The sequence below is a fragment of the Mustelus asterias genome, chromosome 18, assembly GCF_964213995.1.
Source record: "Mustelus asterias chromosome 18, sMusAst1.hap1.1, whole genome shotgun sequence".
NCBI lineage: Eukaryota > Metazoa > Chordata > Chondrichthyes > Carcharhiniformes > Triakidae > Mustelus > Mustelus asterias.
The window spans coordinates 80,622,265-80,642,221 of record NC_135818.1 but is presented as its reverse complement, the minus strand read 5'-3'; the positions used below and the strand labels follow the sequence as shown (position 1 = coordinate 80,642,221).

At 46.2% G+C, this 19,957-nt stretch overlaps 1 protein-coding gene across 2 annotated transcripts in view; it reads right to left on the bottom strand.

The window, feature by feature from the left end:
- The window catches only part of adck1 (aarF domain containing kinase 1), a 490,953-nt gene that overhangs the window by 168,057 nt on the left and 302,939 nt on the right, over positions 1 to 19,957 (bottom strand). For both annotated transcript variants that reach the window (XM_078234382.1, XM_078234384.1), the window contains exon 8: positions 19,635 to 19,751. In XM_078234382.1, coding sequence (XP_078090508.1) covers positions 19,635 to 19,751 — 117 coding nt within the window. The remainder of the gene's footprint in view (positions 1 to 19,634; positions 19,752 to 19,957) is intronic.

Genomic DNA, 19,957 nt, shown 5'->3' with positions numbered 1-19,957 from the left:
CTCCTATGCATCTGCTGCCCTTGCCTTTCCAAGTAGTAGCAGTCATGGATTTGGAAGGTGCTGTCGAAAGAGGCTTGGTTAGTTGCTGCAGTACATTTTGTACACAAACAAACTGCTGCCACTGTGCGTCAGTGCTGGAGGGAATGAATGATTAAAGTGGTGCATGGGGTGCCAGATGATTTTCCAGCATGGTGTCGACCTTCTTGAGTATTGTTGGAGCTGCACACATCTAGGCAAATGAAGGCCTTCACTGCGAGAGGTTACGAGTACAGGAGCAGGGATGTGTTGTCGCAATTATACAGGGCCCTGGTGAGGCCACTCCTCGAGTATTGTGTGCAGTTTTGATCTCCTTTTCTGGGGAAGGATTCTCTTGCTCTCAAGGGGGTGCAGCGAAGGTTTACCAGGCTGATTCCGGGGATGGCGGGACTGATCTATGAGGAGAGATTGACTAGGTTAGGATTGTTTTCGCTGGAGTTCAGACGAATGAGGGGGGATCTCATAGAGACTTATAAAATTCTAACAGGACAGGGTAGATGCAGGGAGGATGTTCCCGATGGTGGGGGTGTCCAGAACCAGGGGTCACAGTCTGAGGATACAGGGTAGACCATTTAGGATGGAGATGAGGAGACATTTCTTCACCCAAAGAGTGGTGAGTCTGTGGAATTCATTACCACAGGAAGTAGTTGATACCAAAACATTGAATGTATTCAAGAGGCGGCTGGATATAGCACTCGGGGTGAATGGGATCAAAGTTATGGGAAGAAAGCAGGATTAGGCTATTGAGTTGGACAATCAGCCATGATCGTGATGAATGGCGGAGCAGGCTCGAAGGGCCCAATGGCCTCCTCCTGCTCCTATCTTCAATGTTTCTATGTTTTTATGAGTATTCCATCTCACTCCTAAGTTATACCTTGCGAATGGTAGACAGGCTTTGGGGAGTCAGGAGGTGAGTTACTCGCCACAGAATTCCCAGCCTCTGTCCTGCTCTTGTAGTCACGCTATTTACATGGCTGATCCACGTCAGTTTCTTCTTTTTTTTAAATTCTTCTGTGGGACATGGACGTTGCTGGCTAGGCCAGCATTTATTGCCCATCCCGAGTCACCCTTGAACTGAGTGGCTTGCTTGGCCATTTCAGAGGGCAATCGAGAGTCAACCACGTTGCTGTGGCTCTGGAATCACATGTAGGCCAGACCAGTTAAGATTTCCTTCCCTAATGGACATTAATGAACCAGATGGGTTTTTCCGACAATCAACAATGGTTTCACGGTCATCAGTAGATGCTTAATTCCAGATATTTTTTATTGAATTTAAATTCCACCATCTGCCTTGGCGGGATTCGAACCCGGGTCCCCAGAACATTAGCTGAGTTTCTGGATTAATAGTTTAGCAATAATACCACAAGCCCATCGCCTCCCCATCCTGCCCTACTCCCTGCTCTTCACAGCATCCGATTTCATTCAATTTAATAATGGTAGCAGCAAAAAAGGAAAGAACTTGCATTTATCTAACACCTGTAATGACCGTGGACATTGTAAAGCACTTTACAGCCAATTAAGTATCTTGGAGGTAAAGTCATTATTATAATCTAGGAAATGCATCAGACAATTGAGCTCCATGTGTCCCAAAAACAGCAAAGAGATAATGATTCTAAAGTATTGCAAAGCTCAAAATAAACCATTCAGCCCAACAGATCCACACAACTCTGTTTATATCCCAAACAAACCTCCTCCCACTCCTCTTAGTCTACCCACAGCAATATATCATAAAATCATAGAATCCCTACAGCGCAGAAGGAGGCCATTGAGCGTGTACCGACAACAATCCTACCCAGGCCTTATCCCCGTAACCCCACACATTTACCCTGCTAATCCCCCTGACACTAAGGGACAATTTAGCATGGCCAATCCACCTAACCCGCACATCTTTGGACTGTGGGAAGAAACCAGAGCACCCGGAGGAAACCCACGCCGACACTGGGAGAACGTGCAAGCTCCACACAGACAGTAGTCACCCGAGCCCGGAAGTGAACCCGGGTCCCTTGTGCTGTGAGGCAGCAGTGCTAACCGCTGTGCCACCGTGCCCATTCTTAACTCCCTCATTTGCCTGGCTTGCCCTGAAATGCATCAATATTATTCACTTCATCTACTCCCTGGGGTAGCAAGTTCCACATTCTCATGGCTCTCTGGGTATAGATGTTTCTCCTGAATTCCCAATAGGATCAATTTTTGTTCTTTACAAGTTTCGCTGACGAAAAATATTGGCTAAGACTACAGGGAAATGTCCCTGCTCTTCTTCTGAAATAGTACCGAGGAATCTTTAACACTCACCTGAGAGAGCAGGGGGGAATTTCAGTTCAACACCTCATCCAGAAGATGGGAGCATTGGCGGTTCATCAATCCCTCAGTCCGACACCAGGACATCAGCCTCGATCACCTTAGCTCGGGGCCCTGGAGTGGGATATGATCCATGAGCTCTGACTCAAGAGATGAGACTGCCACCCAGTGAGTCAGGGCTGAGCACAAGAGAAGAGGAGGAAGTGGTGAATCAGAAGAAGTCTTCTGCCCAAAGTCTTCCTCATCCTAAATAATTCCTGATGGAAAGGGACCTCCACTTTATCATCTCTGCACTTTAGATCTCAGTAATCCACAGGTGAAAAAAGCCAATGATAAAAATTCCTGCTTCTCTCTTACTTCTTTGGTGAATAATTGATCTCTCTCCCACATTCAGTATCCACAAACTGCAGAATTTCCATTCCCAAAGCAATACATCATTAATGGATATAGCGGAGTCTAGAATGGCCCCGTCAAGTTTTGCAGGTGTTGACAGCAATGTCGATATAACAGTGATTTGTACTACCTACCAGTTATTCCTCTGGTAGCCTTATTGATATCTTCTATAGGCACCAGTTTAATATCATCCCGTGTAGTGACTGCAATTGTTGAAAGGGCTTTCTACACTATATATATATATATTTAAAAAAACACCCTCCGTTTCTGTTTTAGTGCTGAAAACACATTACAAAGCCACTCTTTGTTTTACACAAAGGTTAACCGAATCTTTCTGTCCTCGTGGGGTAGGGGAAATCGCTGGCTCGCTTTTCTAATACGCTGTATTTTATCCCATAGGAGTATGGAGGACTATGTTCATCAGTAGAGTGAAGTCTATGTCCCATTTCTTATTCATAAGGGGCAGGAAAGAAAGATAGGATGGTGATTCCCACTAAATGGAACTCATAAATCACTTCAGGCAAGGAATGAGCATTAAGACCAAGCAATACACTGGGCCAATACCAAATAAGGTGCAGGTAGCAGTGTATACAATTCATTGACTCCACAACTTACAGATCAAGTCAACAACGTGGCTGTTTCCCAGGACGCAAACTTTAATCGCAGGTAAAGAAACGCCTTATCACATTTTGCCGGAATGACTTTTGAGCATTTCACAGCAAATGAATGACTTTGAAGGGCAGCATCCATTTTATGCACAGCAGGATCCCACAAACACCACGCGTGACCAGTTCAGCTGGCTGGAATTGGCTGAAGGACGCCTCTCGAGCAGGAGACTAGGCGAACCCGCAGCATTTTGGTCAGGGAGTTGTCACATGATGTTTATCCGAAGCGCCGCGGCAGGCAGATGGAGCATTTGGCCAACAGAGCACGGCTTCGGCACTGAAATATTGCATGCTCAACGACGCTCAGCTCCGAGGTAGCAATTCTGACTTCAGAGAAGATTTCATATCACCTCTGTAAGCCGCAGTGTCCCTGGACTAAGTATGATGCAAGCAGGACTGCAACACAAAGTGTGATGGGTCGCTCCAGAGTGATTCTGAAAGTTTGTTGGTAAAATGCTGGTTCAGCTTTCAATTATCAGGACTGAGATAGGATTCTGATGGTTACAGAACTGTGCATCCAGAATGGGGCTGTGTGTGAGTATATTCACTGCAGGGCTTATTGCAAATTCTTGCTGCCAGTTCCCCACTGGATTGACATGCAGGGGAGCCTACGGCAGAAGGAAGCACCCGAGCATCAGGTGGGAGGCAGTGAAAGTTCACGGTTGGGAAAAGTAGGTGGTCTCATTATCGAGGAGGGAGACTTTGGTGGTGGAGAGTGAGAAATCATTGTGGTTGAGGATTCGGGTTTATGGTTGTGGGGAAGAGAACATGGTGGGGGAGTTGGAGTGTGGAGCTGGGGGGAGATCTATATTCCCTATATTTCTAGATACTTATGGGGAGAGCATGGGAGCTTGGCATTGAGATACAGGATCAGCCACGATCATATTGAATGGAGGAGCAGGCTAGAGGGGCCGAATGGTATACTCCTGCTCCTATTGTCTATGTTTCAATCAGAAGATCTTGGATTTGGGAGCAGGTAGATTGGTCGGTCCAGAGGGGGAAAAAAAGGAACCGTTCCTCTCAGCCCACAAGCAGTGCTGTAAAGGCATTTACTTCCCCACACATTCAGCCCTTCTCACCTCCTTTTACCTGCCAAATTTCTGGAGGTCAGAGAAACCCGGGTGACATGGGTTAAACATAAAAAAAACCTGTACAAATTGAGACAGACTAACTCCTTATAAGCTGCTGCTGGCCCGCCTGCTCCTGAGTGTAGATTGGTTGGCTGTAGCCTTGCTCCATCTGTTGAGATTGGAAGTGCGTGGTTTAGAGTCAAAGTTGAATGTTCCGGAATTTTAACTTCTCATCCCATCCAAACTCAACTCTTCTCAGGGTTAAAATGAACGCCACTGACTTGCCTTTTTCTCTGTCCAGGTGCTTACTGACTGCCCTTTTGTACTTCTTCTGTTCTGGTGCCAGATTTCCAGCATCCTTTGCTTCAAGCTATCCTCAATCTGCTATCATTGCCCGTCACCAATATCCCTGTCCCCGATTTTGATCTAATCCCTATTCTAGAATTGGTTCAAACAAAAGCTGATAACAAGGGTATCCTGTTTGTAACCTCTTTCCTTAACACCGTGCCTTCTATTCTTGGTCGAACACCATACCTTCCATCCTTGATCTAACACCACAACTTGCACTACTGTTGAACACCAACAAGTAGCTTTAATCCTCAAGATTTCAGAAAATCTAAATGTTTAATACCATCCAATGAAGGATTAGACTTTCCCACTGCGATATTAATGATCAGAGAGAGTTTGCGTTGATGTTACTGATCAATGATGGGAAGAACCTCATCCAGATAAAATAGGAAGAAAAGGCTAAAGGAATGTGAATTTATAGAGCCCCTTTCACAAACTCAGGGCATCTCAAACTGCCTTACAACCAATGATGTACTGTTGAAATATTGTTATGATGTCAGATTCCCATAGTACTCCCACTGACGAGATCAAGGTTTTTTTTACATAGAAACATACATAGAGATAGGAGCAGAAGGAGGCCATTTGGCCTTCCTATTGTCTGGTCTCCTTAGATATTGTTCCTGAGATAATTCTCTCATCCTCCATCATTCTCATTTGAACCACCATTTAAGCCTGTACGATGGCACCTTACAAACTTGCTCCTTCGCTAATCTCCTTCTGAGCGAGCTGGCAAAACTCAGTGCAAATATTCCGAGGATTTTTCGGGCTGACACACGTCTAGAGGGAAGTGAATTGAAACGATAAACAACTGTCACATACTGAAGGTGAATGTCATTAAGAGAGAAAGATCACCCCTCTACATCTGTTGTATCTTCGCCTAAGTCTCAAAGGTGGAAGGTCATTGCCTTGAACAGATGCCAACAACTTCACCTTGGTCAAAGAGGAATAAGTGCACCAAATTATGTAAATTTTCTCAAAAAGGTATGCCGTGGTGCATTAAGTCCTTTGACAACAAAACAAACCTGACCAATATTTATCTCTTAACTATCACCACTGGAAACGCACTGGGGACGAATTTTCCCATTCCGCATACTACAGGAATCAGAGCGGGGGAGGGGCGGACCATGGAAGGATCCGTTGGCCTTGGGTGGGATTTTCCGGTTTCGGGGCAAGCTCGGCTGGAAAACCCTGCCCATTATTTTATCATTTATCTCGCTGCCATTGGGGAAGCTTGCTGTGCACAAATTGGCCTCCATGTTTCCCTAATTCACAACTAAGATTGTCCTTCTGACGTAAGTGGTTAGCTGCAAACACCTGGAGGTGCTGAAAGGCAGGTTCTTTTAAATGCAGGCTCTTTTATTCTTTCTTACAAGAGTCTAACCCTTAGTCTGAGCACTGCTAGTTTCCTCCTGAATTTTAATCAGCCTGGCTTTTCTAACACTGATGTCGAGATGCCAGGGTTGGACTGGGGTGGGCACAGTAAGAAATCTCACAACACCAGCTTAAAGCCCAACAGGTTTATTTGGAATCACGAACTTTCGGAGAACTGCTCCTTCATCATGGAGAGTTGCGTTCACAAACACGGCATATATAGACAGAGACACAATTGCAAGATAATGGTTGGAATGCGAGTCTTTAAAGGTACAGACAGTGCGAGTGGAGAGAGGGATAATCACGGGTTAAAGAGGTGTGAATTGTCTCAAGCCAGGAGAGTTAGTAGAATTTTGCAAGCCCAGGCCAAATGGTGGGGGTTACATGTAGTATGACATGAACCCAAGATCCCGGTTGAGGCCGACTTCATGCGTGCGGAACTTGGCTGTCAGTTTCTGCTCGGCGATTCTGCGTTGTCGTTTTCTAACAGTGACATTGTCACCGTTCAGAATGAATTCAAAATGGCCGCGGGTCGCCTTATTTCCAGGTGATATTTGCAACGGGTTGTGTTCCGAGATCCTCTCTTCCCACCCGCCCCTGGAGAGCTTGCTGAAAGCCCCATGGAGTTACAACACGTCCAGCCTTCCGTGGTCAATTCTATATTTTGGTTAGCTTATAATGAAAAATGCTGGAGTGGAAAATAAAATGGCAGCAACTGGCAGCGGGGACCTGCTGATGGGCACCCACATGAAACGGTAACCTGTCTTTCCCTCTCTCGGATGCTGTCAACTACCCCCCCCCCCCCCCCCCCCCCCCCCGCACCCCCACCTCCCCTCCCACCCCCACATGCATTTCCAATCTTTCAGTTAACTGTCTCTGTGCTTTCCCCTGCCCGAGGGAATTAAAAGCTGCTGTAAATCCAAAGCAAGCTAGGATTTTATTCAAAGCTGCCTCCTGCTGCATTGCTGTTTATCGTCCTGACACTTTCACTAGCCGAGAACTTTACAGGAGCAAAATCATTAGTCAATGTTTTAGGGGTTCGTATTACCGAAACGCACGCAAGCGAGTGAAGCTCGTGCTGTTACAGGAGGCAGCAGGTCCTTTGAAAGCCAGCCACACAACGATTAAATGTCAGGACAGTCAAACAGTGAGACTAATCTCTGCAGATTAATATATGTTCGTAAAGGTTTAATGATAATCCTTAAAAATCTGTATTAAACAATGTCAACAGACTCTGCCTGATGGGTACATCACCTTACATAACCTCACAATAAGATGCAGAGCCATGCTTTGAGGTTTTTTCCTTCTAAAATTTTAACATGCCATAGAAAACAATTTTTTTTAAAAAACAGAGTCTTTGTTGTAAAGAAATGTCACTGATATTAGTCGACTGACAGCTAAAGTATCAGCCATGGCTCAGTAAGTAGCACTCTCATCTCTGAGTCACCAGACTATGGGTTCTAGCCCCACTGAAGAGTCTTGTACACAAACGTTTGCTTTGCACTTCAGTGCAGTACTGAGGCAGTGCCGCACTGTTGACAGTACTAGAAATGTATTATGTGTTTCCTCAGAAGTAACTCTTCAAATGCAGACAATAAAAATAGAACAAAACTTACTCCAACTTATAAATCAAAGAAAGGGTTTAATAAAGAAACATCATTGCTCCAAACTTGGGATCTCGCCCTGGGCCACTCCAAGCTCCCCACAATTACAAACAGGTTCTTATTTATAGTGAGTCATCTGGTCAGCTGACTATTACATCATTCGGTAATTGGTTCCATGGTTTACGGGCCAGCTGACCCTTACAGCTTGTTACCATTGGTCACATTACATCCAATACAAAGTTGTCACTGGTTGCATTCTAACATTATGAACCACCTCCTGCTCTGCGAATATTCATCCTTCAACTAAGGTCAATAGAATTGGACGGCACGGTGGCACAGTGGTTAGTCTCACAGCTCCAGGGACCCAGGTTTGACTCCCGGCTTGGGTCACTGTCTGTGCGGAGTCTGCACGTTTTGCTGTGTCTGCGTGGGTTTCCTCCGGGTGCTCCGGTTTCCTCCCACAGTCTGAAAGATGTGCTGGTTAGGTGGATTGGCCATGCTAAATTCTCCTTCAGTGTACCCGAACAGGTGCCAGAGTGTGAACATAATAAGAACTTAAGAAATAGGAGCAGGAATAGGCCATCTGGCCCCTCGAGCCTGCTCCGCCATTCAATAAGGTCATGGCTGATCTTTTCGTGAACTGAGCTCCACTTACCCTCCCACTCACCATAACTCTTAATTCCTTTACTGTTTAAAAATTTGTCTATCTCTGCCTTAAAAAATTTCAATGAGGTAGCCTCAACTGCTTCACTGGGCAGGGAATTCCACAGATTCACAACCCTTTGCGTGAAGAAGTTCCTCCTCAACTCAGTCCTAAATCTGCTCCCCCTTATTTTGAGGCTATGCCCCCCAGTTTTAGTTTCACCCGCCAGTGAAAACAACTTCCCTGCTTCTATCTTATCTATTCCCTTCATAATCTTATATGTTTCTATAAAATCTCCCTTCATTCTTCTGAATTCCAATGAGTATAGCTCCAGTCTACTCAGTCTCTCCTCATAAACCAACCCTCTCAACCTAGTGAATCTCCTCTGCACCCCCTCCAGTGCCAGTATATCCTTTCTCAAGTAAGGAGACCAAAACTGTGCACAGTACTCAAGGTGTGGCCTCACCAGCACCTTATACAGCTGCAACATAACCTCGCTGCTTTTTAAACTCTGTCCCTCCAGCAATGAAGGACAAAATTCCATTTGCCTTCTTAATGCCTGCTGCACCTGCAAACCAACTTTTTGTGATTCATGCACAAGGACACCCAGGTCCCTCTGCACAGCAGCATGCTGCAATTTTTTACCATTTAAATAATAGTCAATTTTGCTGTCATTCCTACCAAAATGGATGACCTCACATTTACCAACATTGTACTGCATCTGCCAGACCCTCGCCCACTCACTTACATTATCTATATCCCTTTGCAGACTTTCAGTGTCCTCTGCACACTTTGCTCTGCCACTCACCTCATCTGTGAATTTTGACACACTACACTTGGTCCCCAACTCCAAATCATCTATGTAAATTGTAAACAATTGCGGTCCCAACACTGATCCCTGAGGCACACCATTAGTCACTGATCGCCAACCAGAAAAACATCCATTTATCCCCACTCTTTGCTTTCTGTTAGTCAACCAATCCTCTGTCATGCTAATACATTACTCGTAACACTGTGCACCTTTATCTTATGCAGAAGCCTTTGGTGTGCCACCTTGTCAAATGCCTTCTGGAAATCCAGATACACCACATCCACAGGTTCCCCATAGTTCACTGCGCACATAATGTTCTCAAAGGATTCCACCAAATTAGTCAAAGATGACCTGCCCTTCATGAACCCAATGGGTTCAATTTATATCCAGATGTCTCGCTATTTCTTCCTTGATGATAGATTCAAGCATTTTCCCTACTGCAGAAGTTAAGCTAACCAGCCTATGGTTACCTGCCTTTTGTCTACCTCCTTTTTTAAACAGTGGCGTCACATTTGCTGTTTTCCAACCTGCAGGAACCACCCCAGAGTCCAGCGAATTTTGGAAAATTACCACTAGTGCATTTGCTATTTCCCCTGCCGTCTCTTTTAGTACCCTGGGATGCATTCCACCAGATCCAGGAGACTTGTCTACCTTTAGCCCCATTTGCCTGCCAACACGACCCCTTTCGTGATAATGATAGTTTCTAGGTCTTCACCTGTCATAACTTTCTTGTCATTCATTTGTGGCATGTTATTTGTGTCTTCCACTGTGAAGACCAACACAAAAGACCTGTGTGGCAACTGGAAGATTTTCACAGTAACTTCATTGCAGTGTTAATGTAAGCCTAATTGTGACAATAATAAATAAACTTTAAAAAATCAATTGATCTGGACTTTGTTGCTGTTTGCGTTTACATATTGGCTGCTGCGTTTCCTGCATTGCAACAGTGACTACATTTTAAAAAAAGATAATTGCCTGTCAAGGAGTTTGGGGTCTTCTGAGATTGTGAAAGGGGCTACCTGAATACAAGTCATTGTTTTTCTTTTAACTAGACCTTTTCTGTGCATCAATTTAGCAAAGGCATAAACATATTTATTCTTAAAAAGTTGAAGGGGTTGCATCTATTGTTGTATCTACGCAGGACCCAGATCTCCCTGTCGCTTGTCACTTCAACACACAACCCTGCTCTCCTGCCCACATGTCCATCCTTGGCCTGTTGCAATGTTCCAGTGAACCCCAAAGCAAACTGGAGGAACAGCATCTCATCTTCCGATTGGGCACTTTACAGCCTTCTGAACTGAACATTGGGTCTGATTTTACCATTTTCATTCTAAGTGCTGAATCTGGGCATAATGCAGATCCGACTGAGAAATCCGCTTTCAGGCGCCCCCATACGCTCTCAGTCATCTCCAGTCCCATTCGCATTGTGGGCGGGGCATAGTGCGGCCGAAGCGATCGGAGCTCTGAACTGCACATGCGCAGTTAGGAAAAAAATTTGAAAAAGCGCGCCCGGGCCACAGAAAGCGAAGAAAGTGGCCCGGGAGTGAAAAACGGGAGCGAGGGTGCACACACACATCACTGTCCCCCTTATCCACCTCCCCCGCTACCCACACACATCACTGTCCCCCTTATCCACCCCCCCACTACCCAGATCAATCGCCACCCCTGCCCCCCCTCCCCCCCCCCACCGATCACCTGCAGAGTGGCAGCAGACCCCCCAGCCCCCCACACCCCTACCAGAGATCCGTCTGCCCCCTCCCACCAAAGATCCATCTGCCCCCACCACCAGAGATCCATCTGCCCCTCCTCCCCCACCAGACAACGATCTGATCTCACTCATCCCCCCCCAGAGAACGGTCTGGCCTCACTCACCAAACCTCCCCCCCCCCCACAGTGGAACATCTGACCCGCCCCCTCCTCCCTCCCCACCCTCCCCCTCCCATCTCCCCCCCCCCCCCCCCCCACCAGAGATACATCTGACCCGCCTTCTCCTCCCTCCCCCCCCAACCAGAGAATGATCTGGCCCGCCTCCCTCCTCCCCCCCCCCCCCACCACTGATCTGAGTCAGGGAGCTGTTGGAAGCTCCGAACGCTTCAGAAGCTGGAGCGCCCGATTCAGACTTTTATTCAGCAGGTCCATTACGGCGCGATTCCGGATCGGCAAACATGGCGGTAAAGGGGGAAATGCTGATAAAGTTGGACGGGCAGTTCATTAATTCAATTTAAATGCATGCAGATGCATTTAAATCGCCATTGCGCCCATTTTGGGCGCGAAGTGGATCGCTGCCATTCCCAGGTTTTGGTAAAGTGGCAATCTGCACGGACGCGGGTGCGGATCGCGTTAATGGCCTCTTTACCACGATTTCGTGCCCGAAAACAGGCGCGATGCAATGTTAAAATCGGGCCCATTGAGTTCAACCACTTCAGAGCACGAACTCTCCCCTCCACCTTCACCCCATTTCCATTTACTTTATTTCATTTCATCTCATTCTCCATTTTATCACTCTCCTTCTTTCCACCCTCCCTCCACCAACAACCCCCCGCAACCACCCCCCCCCCCCCCCCACCCCCCGAACCACCACTTCTTCAGGCAGTCCTTTACCAAGCTGTACCTTTGTTGTGCCATTCACGCATTCTGATCACCCAATTGACACTTTCAACACCTTCTCAGTCTTCTGCAAGCCCCTTTACACTCCCTTTGTCTAATTCCACCCCCTTTCCCTCCCCTCATTGTATAAATATCTGTTGACCCTCTTTCCCCTCAGCTCTGACAAAGGGTCATCCAGACTCAAACCTTTGGCTCTATTCTTTCTGCACAGATGCTGTCAGACCTGCTGAGATTTTCCAGCATTTTTCTGCTTTTGTTTCAGATTCCAGCATCCGCAGTATTTTGCATTTACCTTGTATCTAAGTCAGTTAAGTAAAGTTTATTTATCAGTCACAAGTAGGCGTACATTCACACTGCAGTGAAGTTACTGGGAAAACCCCCTAGTCGCCACACTCCGGCGCCTGTTCGGGTACACTGAGGGAGAATTTAGCATGGCCAATGCACCCTAACCCGCACGTCTTTCGGACTGTGGGAGGAAACCGGAGCATCCGGAGGAAACCCATGCAGACACGGGGGAGAACGTGCAGACTCCACACCGACAGTGGTCCAAGTCAGGAATCGAACGCGGGTCCCTGGCGCTGTGAGGCAGCAATTCTAAACACTGTGCCACCATGCCGCCCCCTGTGCTAACGTGCCACCCCAATCATCTATTGTTGATGTGCCCATAACCTCAATGTTTATTGGTGTAAAACTGAAGGCTGATTTGTAGAAAACAACAAAAAGACCTTTTTTTTAGAAATCAAAGTCACATTCATACACAAAATAAATTCCACAAGCAGTCAAAAATCTGGGGATCAATCTGTAGGTTTACTGGATACCATCTTGGATTAAATCTATGAAGGTTGCAAATTATAACGAATGCATTAAATCCACCCGACTCCAACACTCCCCTCCCAAAATAAAACTGCATTTGTAAAATAGAACTGGGAAGCAGCAGCAACAGATCATAATCTGCTGCTAGATTATACACACTTTACATTAAGCAAACAGCCACTGTCTTGCATGCCAGTTGGGATGTCAAGTTGAATTTACATTGATGCGCAGTTACTGCATGTGAAATCTTATTAGATGTACTTACAAGTAAGGAAGTGTCTCCTTCGCTAAAAGGATCGAAGAGAATTTATTATTTTAGTGCAGTACATCTAAATAATAAAAATCATTTTGGGCTTCGTGCTGGTTGTCTGGATGAATCACTCGTTCATTGAACCTCAACGTGAGTCTTATCCTTCAGCTGGGTAATTGAAATAGGAATTGGGTAAAGCAATGACATAGAATCGTAGAGTCCTACAGTGCAGAGGGAGGCCATTTGGCCCATCGAGTCTGCGCCGACCACAATCCCACCCAGGCCCAAATCCCGCAACCCCACACACTTACCCTGCCACTCCCCCGACACCGAGGTCAATTTCGCATGGCCATCCTTGGACTGTAGGAGGAAACCCACGCAGACACGGGGAGAACGTGCAAACTCCACACAGACAGTGACCGAGGCCGGGAATCGAACCCGGGTCCCTGGTGCTGTGAGGCAGCAGTGCTAACCACTGGGCCACCATGCTGACATGTTTTATACTCGGCACAACGTGGCAGTGGGAGAGCCGGCCCTAGACTCAACCCCTGGTCGGTAGCCGGTTAGTAAAAACAATGTTAGGAGCATAGGAATTAGGAGCAGTAGTCAGCAAATTCAGCCCTTCCAGCCTGCTCCGCCATTCAATCAGATCATGGCTGATCTCTCCCTGGTGTCAAATCCACCTTCTCACCTGTTCCCCACATCCCCTTATCCCTTTTTTTTACTTAGAAATATGTCTATCTCCTTCTTGAAACCATTCAACGATTCAGACTCCACCGGCTATGGGGCAGCAAGTTCCACAAATTCACCACCCTCTGCGAGAAATAGTTCCTCCTCATCTCAGTTTTAAATCTATCGCCTCTCAACCTATAGCTGTGGCCTCTTGTTCTAGATTGCTCCCTAAGAGGAAAATGTTGCTATCTGCCATCCCTACATTCCATGAGAAATGGTTCATTGCGTGATTTAACTAGGCCACTTCAGAGGATGTTGGAGGATACTTGCGATTGTGTATTTGGAGACATGTACAGACCAGAACAGGTATGGACAGCAGGTTTCCTTCGTTAAAAAGATGTGAGTGAAGCAGTTGGATTTTTACAACTACAACAACCTGACTGCCCTTTAACTCATTTATTCATTCACTGGATATGGGCATCGATGGGTAGGCCAAACGTTATTGTTCTTCACTAATTGCCCAAGAGGAGGTGGTGATGAGCCATCTTATTGAACCGCTGCAGATCATCTGCTGCAGACACACCAACAGCGCTGCTAGGTAAGGATTGCTAAGTTTTTGACTCAGCATTAACGAAGGGATGACAACATTGTTCCAAGTTGGGATGAGTAGGACTTGGCGGAGAACTTGCAGGATGACAGTGCATTGACTTGGCTGCTGCCCTCAGTGGTAGAGGTCACAGCTATGGAAGGTGCTGCCTAAGAAGCCCTGGAGATTTGTTGTGTATCTTCGATGTGTGCACATTCACCCCGTGTCGGCATGGGTTTCCTCCGGATGCTCCAGTTTCCTCCCACAGTCCAAGGATGTGCAAGCTAGGTGGATTGGCCATGCTAAATTTCCCCTTAGTGTCCAAAGATGTGCAGGTTAGGTGGATTGGCCATGCTAAATTTCCCCTTACTGTCCAAAGATGTGTAGGGGATTAGCGGGGTAAATATGTGGGGGTTCAGGGATAGGGCCTGGGTGGGAGACTCCATCGGAGAGTTGGTGCAGACTCGATGGGCCGAATACAAAAGTGAAAATGCTGGAAAATCTCAGCAGGTCTGGCAACATCTGTAAGGAGAGAAAAGAGCTGATGTTTCGAGTCCAGATGATCCTTTGTCAAAGCTGAATGGGCTGAATAGCCTCCTTCTGCACTGTAGGGATTGTATGGTACACACTGGAACTGGTGGTGCAGGGAGCGTATGTTTAAGATAGTGAATGGGTGCCAACAAACTGCTTTGCTCTGAATGGTGTTGAGTTTCTTGAATGTTGTTGGAGCTGCACTCATCCAGGCAAGTGGTGACATCCTATCACACTCCTGACTTGTGTCTTGTCATTGGTGGAAAGGCTTTAAGGCATGCCTCAGAACATCCAATCATTGACCTGCTCGTGGAGCCACATTACCTTTGTGGCTGGATCAGTTAGGTTTCTGGCCAATGGCGAGACTTTGAATGTTGATGGTGGAGTATCTGACACTGTTAATGTTAAAGGGAGCTTCACCGTCACTTTCACTGGCACCAGCCTTATTTTCATTCCTACATTTAAAACAGAATTCAAAACCTTCATGTTCTGATGAAAGGATATTGATTATGCTTTTCTCTCCTGACATGCTACTTGAGCTGTTGAATATTTCCAGTGTTTTCTGTATTAATTTGAAAATTTTAGTAAGTAGTCTCACAACACCAGGTTAAAGTCCAACAGGTTTATTTGGAACCGCAAGCTTTCGGAGCGCTGCTCCTTCCTCAGGCTCACCTGATGAAGGAGCAGCGCTCTGAAAGCTTGTGATTCCAAATAAACCTGTTGGACTTTAATCTGGTGTTGTGAGACTTCTTACCATGCCCACCCCAGTCCAACACCGATATCTCCACATCATTTTAAATTTTAAACTGCAATGCTGGGAGTTACACCCATGTTGCCTGGATTTCTAATCTAGGCCTGTGCATTACTGACCCAGTAACATCACAACTATCCCTCACTCACTGGTACATTCAATCCCCAGAGGATTCAACGTTACCTGTCAGGGACTAGTTACTAGTTTGCAACCTGAGTGAGGAATCTGAACAACATCAGCAATTCACAGAACATTCACGAAGCTCCACCTGCTTCCACACAAAATAAAGTTAAAGTTTATTTATTAGTCACAAGTAGGCTTCCATTGACACTGCAATGAAGTTACTGTGAAAATCCCTTAGTCGCCACACTCTGGCGCCTATTTGGGTACACTGAGGGAGAATTTAGCACAACCAATGCACCTAACCTGCATGACTTTCACACTGTGGGAGGAAATCCATGCAGACACGGGTAGCACGTGCAGACAGTGACTCAAGCCGGGAATTGAACCCGGGTCGCTGGCCCTATGAGGCAGCAGCGCTAACCACTGTGCCACCGCGCCACCCGCTCTTCAACAGCCTAGCACCCACCACATTTCTATCTCTCTTTGACACTGAAGAGTCACACGGACTTGAAACGTTGGCCGGAATTCTCCTGCCTTTCATGCTGACGGGATTCTTTGATCCCACCGGCGGCACACTGCCCCCTGCCCATTCCGCGGATTTCCCAGCGGGGGGGGGGGGGTTTGGGGCTTAAATGGGAATTCACATCGACAGAGGCGTGAACAGAGAATCCCGCTGCCAGCAAACGGCACACCACCTTCTACCACCGAGAAAAATGCCGTGGGGAGGCCAGAGTATCTCGCCCAATAAAACTCTGTTTCTCCCTCTTCACCAATACTGACAGGCCTGCTGAATATTCCCAGGATTTTCTGTTGTTATTTCAGAAATTCACAAGGAAGTTTTTCTAATACATCGGAACCTCAAAAGTAGACAAGTAAGTTTTGGATTTTGAACTCTTGTCCAGTATCTGGAAGGAGAAATTAGATAGTTTTCACACCACAAAGTAAAAGTACAGCAAAGTTTGTTCGTCACAAGTAAGGCTTACATTAACACTGCAATGAAGTTACTGTGAAATTCCCCTCGTCGCCACACTCCAGCACCTGCTCGGGTCAATGCACCGAACCAGCACGTCTTTCAGACTGTGGGAGGAAACTGGAGCACCCGGAGGAATCCCACGCAGAGATGGGGAGAACGTGCAAACTCCACACAGGCAGTGACCCAAGCCAGGAATCGAACCCGGGTTCCTGGCACTGTGAGGCAGCAGTGTTAACCACTGTGCCGCCCCATGTTTAAAATGTTAAAAAGCACCATTGCCTTTCCAGTCTCCGGCCCCAACTCTCCCCCTGTTTTTGCGAGTGGGGAGAAAATATGATTCCTAACACTTGTTGCTTCACCAACCTGAGCCTTGCCTACGGTTACTAACCCTGCAGAGCTGGACTGGAGTATCCCGGAGTTAAAAACTAATCTCCAGAGCTCTGCTATAAGAAATTCCATGAGAAGTTTCATTACAGGGGCACTAATGCAAAATTGTGTGTTAAATTTTCTTTTAAAGATTCTACTTATTACTTATAAAAAATATTGCAACTGGGCAAAAAGGCTGTCTGACTGACAGTCAAAATTCATCCCATGAGGTGTCATGGAGCAACCACAAGAATGGACATGTTCAGTGACCTGGATGAAGAAAGAACAGCTGCAACAATAATTTAACAACAATAATGGCTATCGCGGCTTTAAAATGGCATTTCTGTCTGAGAGTGAAGCATGCTGGGATTTTTGGTCAACTTATAATTAAAACCGGGTGCAGGTCGTAAAGTTTCTCTGGTCTCGGAGCTGTGACCTAAGCTTCCCAGATAAGGGAAGTTGCTTACATTAACCCAGACAGTGTTGCTTCGATTTATATGGCTGTTATGTCTGGTGCATGTCAAATGAACTAAGAATAATGCCGTCATTCGCAAGTAATTACATTGGATCTTCGAGCCATGTGATCGGTTTTTGGTTACACAGTTGGCTAGATGATAATCTTCCGGAAGCGAGTGGAAGATTGTGGATAAAAAGACATGTGAGCCTTTGTTTGCCAGTGATAACTCGAAGAGACCAACCATCGCAAGAAGAAGACTTGTACCCTGAGGGATGCTTCAGAAAAGAAGAAGATAGATTTTACATCGAGGATATTTCTTGGCCAAGGTTTTCCTAAACTCGATAGTATCTATTTTTCTATAGCAGTGACATACGTACATAGAAAATAGGAGCAGAAGTAGGCCATTCGGCCCCTCGAGCCTACTCTACCATTCAATAAGAGCATGACTGACCAATGGCAGGAGTGTGGAGTCTGAGCATTTTAATACAATCCCAAACCAAATATGAAGCTAGACTAATCCAGTACTTTTCTTGATAGTAGGTTTGTTTGCAAAATGCAGCATTATATATGGCTGTTTCCTATCTCTTACCCCTGTGTTCCAGCAGTCTCACTTTGTACACATTTTGAGTAAATAAATGTCACAAAATGAAACAAAGATGAGAGAGGATGATATTCCCCGGTGGGGCACGGTAACTAAAACAAAATGTCAAAGGAAACTTAAGTAACCAAACTAAAATATCATTCCCGGGGGGTGATGATTCACCGCACAGTCCCCGTGCAGTCTCTCTTTATATGTGCTCCAGGTACTGAATGAAACAACACCCTCCCCCTGCGTATCCTAACAATATAATGAACATACTGTGAAGAGGGCAGTTGGAGACAGAGGGTCATGTGATAAAAACTCCAGTGATACATTCAACCAGGGCTGGGAACCTTACTTGTGTAATCCGCACATCTGAGTGGCAATGCTTATATACAACATGGTGCTGCAAATGAGACTGAACAGCAACAACTTTACTCTATATAGTAAAACATTCCAAAGCACTTTGCATTTGAAACATAAACTACATGTGGCAAAAAGGACTAATGGCTTCTGGTCCACCCTATTACGCTCCACTTGCTATCTGTTTCTTCCCTCCTGGAAATGCTTCTTAACACCCACCTGATCATGTCCATAGTCATTCGCATAAATATCTTTGTGTGAAGAATTACATCTGATTCTGCTTCTGGTGAAGCACCTCCTTGTACTGCATGAAAGGCACTATGAAAATGCAAAGAAATCGACACACCTAGCTCTGGGAGGTTTGGCAGCATCTGTAAGGAGAGAAAAGAGCTGACGTTTCGAGTCCAGATGACCCTTTGTCAAAGGGTCATCTGGACAGGGCGGCACGGTGGCACAGTGGTTAGCAATGCTGCCTCACAGCGCCAGGGACCCAGGTTCGATTCCCGGCTTGGGTCACTGTCTGTGTGGAGTTTGCACATTCTCCCCATGTCTGCGTGGGTTTCCTGTGGGTGCTCCGGTTTCCTCCCACAATCCAAAGACGTGGTGGATTGGCCATGCTAAATTCTCCCTGCATGTACCCGAACAGGCACCGGAGTGTAACGACTAGGGGATTTTCACACTACCTTCAAGTGGATGTAAGCCTACTTGTGACTAATAAATAAACTTTACTTTTTACTTTACTCAAAACGTCAGCTTTTTTCTCTCCTTACAGATGCTGCCAGACCTGCTGAGATTTTCCAGCATTTTCCTTTTTGGTTTCAGATTCCAGCATCCACAGTAATTTGCTTTTATCCAGTGCCAAACTCTGGGGTAGGTTTTAATGGATGACCGATCCCGGTGCAGGACTACAAGGGGACCAGAAGCACACTGGAGGTGGGAGATGCTCCCACATCGAGCTCCATAGGTCCCACCTGTTGCCTATATAACTGAATGTGGCCGTGAGCTCAGGTCTAAAAACACACCTCATTCTGCCTTAAAACAGACTGGAAAGAAGGGAGGTAAATTAAAGACAAAACAAACGCGAGTAAATTCCTGATCCTCCCCCTTCAATGTTTGACAAATGGATAAACGATCATTTCTCTCATAAGGAAAGCAGAAGGAATAATGCAGAACGCCCGCTGTTAAATACACATTAAGCCCCACAATCATCTGGAACTGTGTGCAGCAATTATAAGGTAATAATCCCCACCACTAATCCTGGGAAATAATAACATGCCGATCCAGTCCCCTCCCTTCAAACCACATGAGCCAACTCGTTCTTACCTCATTCACATCAATGCCATTTTTCTCCATGTACTCTCTGTCGTTTACCTGGCCCCCTTCCATGAACTCCATGGTCAGGACACGGCTGGTTGACAGTTCCCAATGAATCTGAGGGATCTATGGGATGGAGGAAGAAGATAGATCGGCATTAATCATTGTTATATGTTTGTATTCACTCTGATTGGCTTACTCAGCTCTGCTGCATTCATGTATTTGCTGGAAGTGATATCCCCAAGTCCCTAGCGCGGGAATCTCAGAATGCTACAGTGCAGAAGGAGGCCACTCGACCCATCGAGTCTGAACAAAGAACAAAGACCAAAGAA